The following is an 11065-nucleotide window of genomic DNA, read 5'->3' as shown; positions in this document are numbered from 1 at the left end:
CATTGATGGGACATTTGATGTGTGGCTGAAAATGTTTCCCCGCAGCCACGTTTTCTTTTCTGACCGCACCTCTTCCACACCCGCTCCATGCCTCCTGAACCTGGGCTTTGCCATCAGATGGAGCATCCCTGTATCACACACAAGAGACCTTCCAGAAATGCTGATTTTCAAGGAGGTTTTGGCACCAAGGATATTTGCCTAGTCTTCCAGGAATCTGGGGAGGTCAATCCTTTTCCCATGAGAGTTGACAGATTCAAGACAGCCTTTTTTCGCGTGCTGGAAATGTAGTGATACGGGTCTAGTGGCGGAAGGTGGCAAACAACTCCACTGTTTCCTTGGATGCTTCTGGAGACGTACGTGGCACAAAATAGCTTTCACAACATAACAGATTTGTCTCCAATTTTAACTACTAGTTTTCTTTATGAGATGTTCCCTTCTTACAAATTTATTTGCAAATCCACAAGGTGACAAATTTGGGATCCTCGTCAGGAACATTCATCTATCAGGAGAACAGGGCTCTGGTGACTTCTTTGCCCATTCCTGTCCACCAAAATGTCCATACAGTTCAATAGAGAGGTATAGACAGAGGTTTCAACATAGAGGACCACGGGTAAGTAAAAGTTCCCTTCCATTGAACTGTATGGTAAGTTTCCGGACTGGGAACCTGCAAAGTGGGGTCAGTAGATCCTTATTCTGTAGATAGGTGATTGCCTTAAAGCTATTTATATCATAGCATTTATCTTGTGGATATATAGTAAATGCTAAAAATGAAAATATCCCTTTAAGCCACTAAGATACAAATTTATAATGTTCCATTCCAGATGGGAGAAGGTTTGTGTCAGACTATGAAGAGCAATATCAGAAGCTGAATCTGGATACTTTCAATGCAATTCTGAAAAGTGAGTAAACGATGATATCATCTAAGAAGCATTTAATTCACTGCTAACGGGAAAAGAAAGAAGAGCCATGAAAGGTGTATACTGTAAAGCAGGAGGGGAAAACTCTGTGTGTTGCAGGAATTGTATAGGGAATATAAATTATAAGTAAAATGCCCCAGACTGAAAAAAAAATCTAAAAAATAAAACAATATTCACCCTCATCAATCCCCCCATGTCTCATTCTGGCACTAAGGTTATGTTCACACGTTGCATTTTTGTCAGCATTTTTTATGCTTTTTCTATGCAAATTTTCAGCTGCGTTTTACAGTACTAGCAACGTCTATGAGATTTCAGAAATCATATGCACACAGCTTGTTTTTTTTGTCCACAGTATTTTGTCAAATACCTTGGTTTTTGCAAAATGCCGCATTTCACTTCTTTCAGCATTTTTATCAGTGTTTTTTATGCTTTTTTTATGCATATTTTCAGCTGCGTTTTACAGTACTAGCAACGTCTATGAGATTTCAGAAATCTTATGCACACAGCTTGTTTTTTTGCCCGCAGTATTTTGTCAAATACTTTGGTTTTTGCGAAATGCCGCATTTCACTTCTTTCAGCATTTTTTCAGCGTTTTTGCAGCATTTTTCACCCAACGGGTAGTGCAAATAACGCTGAAAAAATGCTTCCAAAATGCAGGTATCAGGTTCTGCTGCATTTTTCGGGCCAAAACCTGAGGAAGTTGAATCAGTTTTATTTTTTTTTGCACTAACCTTTATGAGTGTGCACAAGAGACAAATGTACAGTGACAAAAACGCAGCAAAAGTGTAGCAAAAACGCCAGAAAACCTGCTTTTTTTTAAGCAGCTTCTTACTGCCAAGACAGCAGGCCTTCTGTACTTCCTAGCGTTTGGTCCACAAACCCAGCTATAGTCACCTTACGTGTTAGGCTCGTCACCAATATCAAAGTCGTGGACATCCCCTTTAAGGCTACCATCATTTTTAACTCCTTCTCTCCAGACACAATTTTAGTGTTTACGTTTGTTTTTCTCCTCATCAACACGTGAAGTATATGTACATCACATCAGGAAGGGGCTGATTATGAGACTGAGCCATTAAATAATGTCCATTTATTTTTATAGGGTGTCTTTTTGTTTTTGGAACTGAAGACAAGTATACAAGGCTTCTATGGAATTTAGGTTTCAAGAGAAAGAAAACCCAGTGGGCTTCATAGATGAGGTTTAACGAATATTTTACCATTAATGTTTTCTGAGATGTGAGGCTGTACATTTATCACCATGTGTATTGTGATTTTTTTTTACATATATTACACGGCAGCATCCTACACATTTATTACACTGCTGGGTGTAATATATTAATGCAAAGCAATTATTATCAGAATTATTATTCCCATTTTTTACAAATAAACTGTATCATTACACTTATGACATTGTAGTATTATTGTGATGCTATATAATTATTGCATTGCAGTATGAAAGAGTATTATTATGATGTTTTATAATTACTAGGCTGCAATGGGCCATTGTGTTATTTTTATTGCTATTATACTAAACAATTATTGTACATTGCAGCGTGATAGTGTATTATCTTAAAGGGAAAATATATATCTTTGTATCTTGTTAGCTAGTAGATAAAAAAATATTAAGATTTGAGAGTCCTCAGTGGTTGATACCTAACTGAAAAAATGGTAAAAAATTGCAAGGTTTCGAGACTACTCAGGTTTATGCCTGATGAAGAGACCTGAGTAGTGATGAGCGAGCATGCTCGTTACTCGACATTTACGAGCATAATCAGGTGTTTTCCGAGTATCTTCAGCGTGCTTGAGCATTATGTTTGAGTCACGCCCATGTGCATGATTTGCGACTGTTTGACAGCTTCAATAGATGTGAGGAATGCTTGTTTCTTAGGCATTCCTCACATGTATTAAACTTGTCAAACAACAGCAAATCATGCGCACGGGCATGACTCAAACTTAACACCCCAGCACGCTGAAGATAATGGGTGAGCACCCGAGCATGCTCCCTGAAAGGGTTAACAGGACATACTCGCTCATCGCTAAACATGAGTAGTCTCTAAAGCTTGCAATTTGTTACCATCTTTTCAGTTAGCCATTAAAAGGTATCAACCACTGAGAACTCTCAAATCCAAATATTTTTCTATCTTAAAGAGGCTATACAGCCATATAAAATTATTTTGGAAACCGTTTACAACTGATTAAAATGACAAAGAAAACAGCCAAACTCACCCTACCGATCCCCCATCTCTTCACCTCTCTCCACTTCCTGCTCCAGCACTGACGTCATTGACTGAAATGTGACCGCTGCATCCAATCACTGTCCACAGTCAATCATTGGCTACAACGGTCACGTGTCCGGATCAGGGCAGACAGTGGAGACAAACGGGGGACCTGGGAAGAAACACTGAGCATGGTTTCTTTTGTTATTTTTAGACTTATTCTGAACCGTTTTCAAAGTCATTTTGCCTGCCTATGTAATCTCTTCCTTGTTAAACAATTATGTAATTATCACATAGCATTATGACATTGTATTATGATGCTAAACAATATTTATACTGTATTGTGTTACTATTTTAACATAACTAAATACAATGAAACCTCACCAAAAGACCATCTCTTCGAAAAGACTGTCTCTTCGAAAAGACCGTCTCTTTGAAAAGACCGTCTCTTCGAAAAGACCGTCTCTTCGAAAAGACCATCTCTTCGAAAAGACCATCTCTTAAAAAAGACCGTCTCTTCAAAAAGACCGTCTCTTCGAAAAGACTATGTCTTCAAAAAGACAGTCTCTTCAAAAGGACCATCTCTTCGAAAAGACCGTCTGTTCGAAAAGACCGTCTCTTCGAAAAGACAGTCTCTTCAAAAGGACCATCTATTTTTGGGCTTAAAATTGCCATTTTGTTCTGCATATAATAATAATTTCTTTGAAGACCAATTTTTACTGCACTTCTGGATGCTTGTCTCAAAATGGTTTTCCTGTAGGGGGTACTGTACTGACAGAAACTTGTCAATATAGCCAATATAGTCATTTTTCATCTAGAGCAGTTTATCAAAAATATTGTTACTCCATAAGGGGTAATGTAATAGTCTATTTGTTTTATTGTGTAACATCCCAGAGAATTTTGTGCCTTTTTTTGACCCTGACAAAACTAAACTCTTTAATCCGTACCAGTAAAAAAAGCAACAAAAAAACTTTACACAGCTATAAGATCCTAATTGTGAAGCCATTCCCTTTAAATCTCAGCCATTAGTAGTACAAACCTCTTCTTTTTTTTCTAATTAGCTACTAGTAAGTTGTTAGTACACTCCTGCTGTCAAGCTATTGTCACACCGCAAAGAGTAGGAGACTGTGTACTTGAATCAGTGCTGATGCTGCTGTAATCACAGGACTTTATTAGTTTTCCGTTAAATAATGTTTGGGTAAGATTTTAAAATTAATAAAGCTGTATATCAGTCAGCAGAAAGAAAATAAATAACTATAGTAATTCAAGTCTTCCCTTATTATGTCCCACAATTAAATATATGGTGTTTTCAATTATAAACTGTTTAAAAAATCACTAATTTTTGGCTCATCTGCTCTTCTCCCAAAGTTTGTGACTTTTTACCCATCTTTATGCTTTCAGGGGCAAGAAAAGGGGTTGAATTTAGTGGGAAGGAGCATGAACAGCCATATCATAAAAGATTTACTATAATTTATGTCAGAACTCGCTGTAAATATAGTGCAAATCTATATCTTTTGATAGCGCATCTTACTCCATGACATATCAATTTTAGACTGTTGTATAATAAGCCAATTTAAGTAAATTCCCCTTTAAAGTTTGCTTAACATTAAATTAAAATATTAAAAAAATGCATACCGTACAGACCAAAAGTTTGGACACACCCTCTCATTTAAAGATTTTTCTGTATTTTCAAGACTATGAAAATTGTACATTCACACTGAAGGCATCAAAACTATGAATTAACACATGTGGAATTATATACTTAACAAAAAAGTGTGAAACAACTGAAAATATGTCTTATATTCTAGGTTCTTCAAAGTAGCCACCTTTTGCTTTGATGACTGCTTTGCACACTCTTGGCATTCTCTTGATGAGCTTCAAGAGGTAGTCATCGGAAATGGTTTTCACTTCACAGGTGTGCCCTGTCAGGTTTAATAAGTGGGATTTCTTGCCTTATAAATGGGGTTGGGACCATCAGTTGTGTTGTGCAGAAGTCTAGTGGATACACAGCTGATAGTCCTACTGAATAGACTGTTAAAATTTGTATTATGGCAAGAAAAAAGCAGCCAAGTAAAGAAAAACGAGTGGCCATCATTACTTTAAGAAATGAAGGTCAGTCAGTGTGAAAACTTGGAAAAACTTTGAAAGTGTCCGCAAGTGCAGTTGCAAAAACCATCAAGCGCTACAAAGAAACTGGCTCACATGAGGACGGCCCCAGGAAAGGAAGACCAAGAGTCACCTCTGCTTCTGAGGATAAGTTTATCCGAGTCACCAGCCTCAGAAATAACAGGTTAACAGGAGCTCAGATTAGAGACCAAGTCAATGCCACACAGCGTTCTAGCAGCAGACACATCTCTACAACAACTGTTAAGAGGAGACTTTGTGCAGCAGGCCTTCGTGGTAAAATAGCTGCTAGGAAACCACTGCTAAGGACAGGCAACAAGCAGAAGAGACTAGCTTGGGCTAAAGAACACAAGGAATGGACATTAGACCAGTGGAAATCTGTGCTTTGGTCTGATGAGTCCAAATTTGAGATCTTTGGTTCCAACCACCGTGTATTTGTGCGACGCAGAAAAGGTGAACGGATGGACTCTACATGCCTAGTTCCCACCGTGAAGCATGGAGGAGGAGGTGTGATGGTGTGGGGGTGCTTTGCTAGTGACACTGTTGGGGATTTATTCAAAATTGAAGGCAAACTGAACCAGAATGGCTACCACAGCATCTTGCAGCGGCATGCTATTCCATCCAGTTTGCGTTTAGTTGGACCATCATTTATTTTTCAACAGGACAATGACCCCAAACACACCTCCAGGCTGTGTAAGGGCTATTTGACCAAGAAGGAGAGGGATGGGGTGCTACAACAGATGACCTGGCCTCCACAGTCACCAGACCTGAACCCAATCGAGATGGTTTGGGGTGAGCTGGACCACAGAGTAAAGGCAAAAGGGCCAACAAGTGCTAAGCATCTCTGGGAACTCCTTCAAGATTGTTGGAAGACCATTTCCGGTGACTACCTCTTGAAGCTCATCAAGAGAATGCCAAGAGTGTGCAAAGCAGTCATCAAAGCAAAAGGTGGCTACTTTGAAGTACCTAGAATATAAGAAATATTTTAAGTTGTTTCACACTTTTTTGTTAAGTATATAATTCCACATGTGTTAATTCATAGTTTTGATGCCTTCAGTGTGAAAGTACAATTTTCATAGTTATGAAAATACAGAAAAATCTTTAAATGAGAAGGTGTGTCCAAACTTTTGGTCTGTACTGTAGGTGTTTACATATTATGTCCTGACAGGTTTTGAGTGCACTCTTGTAATATTTTCATGCAAAGAGGCCCTAAGTTGTTTTACAGTTATTAGCCATCCACTCTCTTTAAGTGGGAGGCTACACAGCCCGATCAGTCTGCCAGGATTACACATGCTGCAACTTCCATCTACAGGGTGGGCCATTACTTGGATACACCTAAATTAAATGGGAATGGTTGGTGATATCAACTTCCTGTTTGTGGCACATTAGTATATGGGAGGGGGAAAACTTTTCCAGATGGGTGGTGACCATGGCGGTCATTTTGAAGTCGGCCATTTTGGATCCAACTTTATTTTTTTCAATGGGAAGAGGGTCATGTGATACATCAAACTGATTGAGAAGTTCATAAGAAAAACAATGGTGTGCTTGGTTTTAACGTAACGATATTCTTTCATGAGTTTTTTACAAGTTTATGACCACTTATAAAATGTGTTCAAATTGCTGCCCATTGTGTTGGATTGTCAATGAAACCCTGTTCTCCCACTCTTGACACACTGATAGCAACACTGCAGAAGAAATGCTAGCACAGGCTTCCAGTATCCGTTGTTCCAGATGCTGCACATCTCGTATCTTCACAGCATAGATAATTGCCTTTAGATGACCCCAAAGATAAAAGTCTAAGGGGGTCAGATCGGGAGACCTTGGTGGCCATTCGACTGGCCCACGGTGACCAATGAGATGTCAGTCCTGAAAAGAAACACCTCCTCTCTGTAATTTTATAATAACTTTGACAGCAGAGAGTTGGAGTTTACACACAGCAGCACTGTGAAAGCCAGAGAAGAGATAGAGGAGACAGCAGCACAGTGAGCGCCAGAGAGGAGATAGAGGCAACAGCAGCACAGTGAGAGCCAGAGAGGAGATAGAAGCAACAGCAGTACAGTGATAGAGAGGAGATAGAGGCAACAGCAGCACAGTGAGAGCCAGAGAGGAGACAGCAGCACAGTGAGAGCCAGAGAGGAGGCAGAGGCAACAGCAGCACAGTGAGAGTCAGAGAGGAGACAGAGGAGACAGCAGCACAGTGAGAGCCAGAGAGGAGATAGAGGTGACAGCAGCACAGTGATAGAGAGGAGATAGAGGTGACAGCAGCACAGAGAGAGCCAGAGAGCAGATAGAGGTGACAGCAGCACAATGATAGTCAGAGAGGAGATAGACGAGACAGCAGTACAGAGAGACAGAGAAGAGATAGAGGTGACATATGCACAGTGAGAACCTGATAGGTGGTAGAGATGAAAGCAGCACACTAAAAGACAGAGATTGCGAGGACAGTAGCACAGTAATAGAGGAATGATTTAGCCTAGCAACAGCAGCATGAATAGTCACAGTAACTGTCCCCTGTTTATTCTTGCTCAGTTACAATCCCATTTTATATATCTGTCCTTCTGTATGTTATTAGACAGACTTTTAAAGGCAGTGAAATCTTGTGTGAGTTATTGCTAAGATTACAGCTACATAGGGGAAGTGAAAAGTCAATTATGACAGTGCAGCAAAGGTGGATGACAGGGATTTCACTAATTATTCTGTGGGGAGTAAAGGTTGTGGACAGTGCAGAAATCGAGAAAATAAGGGACAAGAGAGTGGCTGGATACACTGAGCCTAAAAGGGAGGTCCACAGATCTATCTACTATCAGTAAAGAAGCTCTCGTAGCAAAAGCCAACTCCGGACACCACTTCCTGTGATTTGGCCCTGTTTCTTGGTTACTAGAGATGGATCTAATCTAGCGACAGAGAGGAGACAACAAGACACAGAGGAAGACACCTAGTCACCATCACAACTTTAGGACTTTTTTTTCACATTTTCTGTTATTAAAGTGACTCGCCCAGGGGAATGGGGATGACTCGGTACCCGGGCCTTTAGGGATGTCGCGGTGGTCGGCTCCCGGGCCCGTACCCTGGGGTCGCTCCTTAAAAAGGGTGGATAATTTGTTTATTTTATTAAAGAGTTTGTGACGCCACCTATGGCTTCTGGTGAGGATCACCAGCGCTGCGCAGTCCACTGAGGCCGATGATAAGGCAGCTCGATGGTATAGCTCCCCACAGGTGGAGCTAGGCCTCAGGGCAGCGTACGGACGGGGGAAGCAGGACGGAGAGACCCCGCCGGGTCAGAGCAAGAACAGGGACAGACACGATTGTCACTTCAGTACCTTTTACTGATGGAAATTCAGGCACGTCCCGGAGCACTATAGGGTGAAGGGTGCATGTCAGGATCCTCCCCAATGAGCGGGTTTTGGGCCTCCTGTTTCTTGCCTCTGCGTAGTAAGTTTCTGACCTGCCTGGAGCAAGGCCTAACTTTGTCTCTGTCCTGCGCTGGCTGACCTTGTGGTAGGGCCTTTTCTTGGAGTGCACGCTCCCGACTTACGGGGCCTATGTGTCTCCTGGCTCTGTTACGTATCAGCACTTTAGCGATCCTGGGACTTGTAGCTCTCCAGGGATTCCGGTTATATCTTACTGGGTCATAGAGATCCCGGTAAACTTCGGACCCGGTGTCCGGTAACTTCTTCGGGGTGAGCTAGTTAAGCTCCTCTGCCCCCTATGTACTAACTCTCCTCTCGCCTTCGGCCCTGCTCGGGGCCCTCACTAGGCTACTCACACTGCAGCCAGGACACTGCTCTTCTTCGCCGCTCTCAGAGCGTCGGCACACTCCTAGCTCTCTATCCTGAGCTCTGTGAGTTCTAGTTTGGACTCACTCTACAGACTATACTGAACTCTTTTTGCAGGAACTGCTAGGCTCTGGCTCGACTGCACTGAGTCCTTCTGTGTCTGAGCAGGAAACTGCTGAATCACTTTCTGGGCTGCCTGGCTCCGCCTTCCCTTTTTATACCCCTAACGGGCTCCCTCTGGTGGTCTGAGGTGGAAGGTGGAGGTGTGTGAATGCTTATGAGGGCCTCTTGTGGAGGAATCCTTCAATACACCCTTCTAGGATCTGTGATACCAAGTGCAGCTGGGCGTCACCAAAGTGATTTACAATTTTTCTATTTAGGAAACTGACTGGCAAATGGAAATAAGTTTATTGAAATGACAGTGACCATTTACGGTGTGATGTGTCCCACCCATCCCACTAGTCAAGTGACAGTGACACCACTGTCAATAAATATATGCTATAAAGAAGGCCATACGCACAGACAGCTACTGGCTATATGCTCATTCGTCCAAGAGCTATTTCTCCCAATCACCTGGACTTGACTGCATGAGTATGGGGAGATATAGTAAGCTGCTGCCAGACAAATTATCTCCAACAGGACGAGTGGAAAAAACTGCTGACAAGATCGGGAATTGAAATTCCAACTATCTCATTCTTCTCACCACTGACATAATCTGTCAGAGTATATTCGGGAGGCTCTCTTACACAATCAGATGGTTCGCCAATTGAAATTCATGAGTTTGTTCTTTCCATTCATATAATCATAAAGTGATGGCATATCCTAGTTATATGCCATGACTTTATCAATTGGAGAATCCCATTCTAGCTAATTCTGCAATTCAGAAGACAATGGGGTGACCTAGTGATGATTTATTATTATGCATCTGCAATTGTAAAGAATAGAGATCTTCGTAGTTATTTTTTTATCACATATATTAAATATTTTTATAGGCACTGTAAATCTATCTGAATCCAATCGTAATTTACACTACAGTAGATAAGAAAATACTATAACCTGTAATCTTTTTTTTTTTTTTCTAGGTTACAGAAGATATTTTTCGTGAAAAATAAGAATACCAGAAGTTTTTCATCCGCTAAACACTTGGATCTCACCGCACTGAAAAATATAGTAATTCTACTTGTAATAGACAGTACATTGTAAGCCACCACATTTTTTTTCTGCAGCTTATCTAGAAATTAATACAAAATTGGCTGAGAACCTCGTACCATTCATCATCGTAGAGACACATTTTCCATAAAAAGAGGATTTAGCTTACACGTGTGTGAAGCCTTCGATATACATGATATTGCCATAATATCAGACAATTGCTGTCTGAGGGAATGAATGAAGAAGACCTTTCCATTTACCCGTCCTTTAAGTAACCTCAAGAGTCAATGTTGCCTATCAAATTCTTTTGTTGGAAAATGTTTGATGGAGTTTTCCTTTAGGGCAAACCTTGTTTTACTAGACCATTTCTCTTCTTACACACCTTAACAGTTGGATGAAATGTTTTGTTGCAATGCATATTTTCTATACAGTTATAACTTGTAAGCAGCTTTTGTTTAATTGTAATCAAGAATGAATGATGAATGTAGAATTTTATAAAAACAATGAATATTCTTAGACATACATTGCTGGAAATATATCAAACATCCAAAATAAATCAATTCTGAAGAAGAGATTGCTTTGAATCATGAATTTTTTTTTGTCTGCCTTCATATTTTGGATTTGGAAACTCCTTGAGCAACATGTCCAGGTCCACTTTGAATTACTGAATAATCCTCCCAGGTCTCATCCAACTTTCTTTTCAACCATTTACAAACTGGCTTTCAACCCACCTCCCAACTAAAACGGCCTCACTCATGATCTGGTAATTTCTAAAACTTCTTGGCATCACTCTGTTCTCCTACTTGTAAACCCATCCTCTGCCTTCTTCGACACGGTCAGCCAACTCACACTTATTACAAATTACGGATTTGACCATTTTTTGTAT

General features: G+C 40.7%; 1 protein-coding gene across 1 annotated transcript in view; it reads left to right on the top strand.

Moving 5' to 3' along the window:
- LOC141215229 (spexin prohormone 2-like) overlaps nucleotides 1-10704 on the top strand; it is a 13804-nt gene extending 3100 nt beyond the window's left edge. Inside the window, exons 4-6 of the mRNA XM_073665553.1 lie at nucleotides 822-899; nucleotides 2017-2113; nucleotides 10113-10704. Of these exons, the coding sequence (XP_073521654.1) occupies nucleotides 822-899; nucleotides 2017-2108 (170 nt within the window). The 3' untranslated portion in view covers nucleotides 2109-2113; nucleotides 10113-10704. The remainder of the gene's footprint in view (nucleotides 1-821; nucleotides 900-2016; nucleotides 2114-10112) is intronic.
- The last annotated feature ends 361 nt before the right edge of the window (nucleotides 10705-11065 follow it).

The sequence above is a fragment of the Phyllobates terribilis genome, unplaced genomic scaffold, assembly GCF_046119375.1.
Source record: "Phyllobates terribilis strain yellow unplaced genomic scaffold, ASM4611937v1 Scaffold_231__1_contigs__length_3143052, whole genome shotgun sequence".
Classification (NCBI taxonomy): domain Eukaryota; kingdom Metazoa; phylum Chordata; class Amphibia; order Anura; family Dendrobatidae; genus Phyllobates; species Phyllobates terribilis.
Note: the sequence above shows the minus strand (reverse complement) of the source record. Positions and strands in the feature narration are given on the sequence as shown.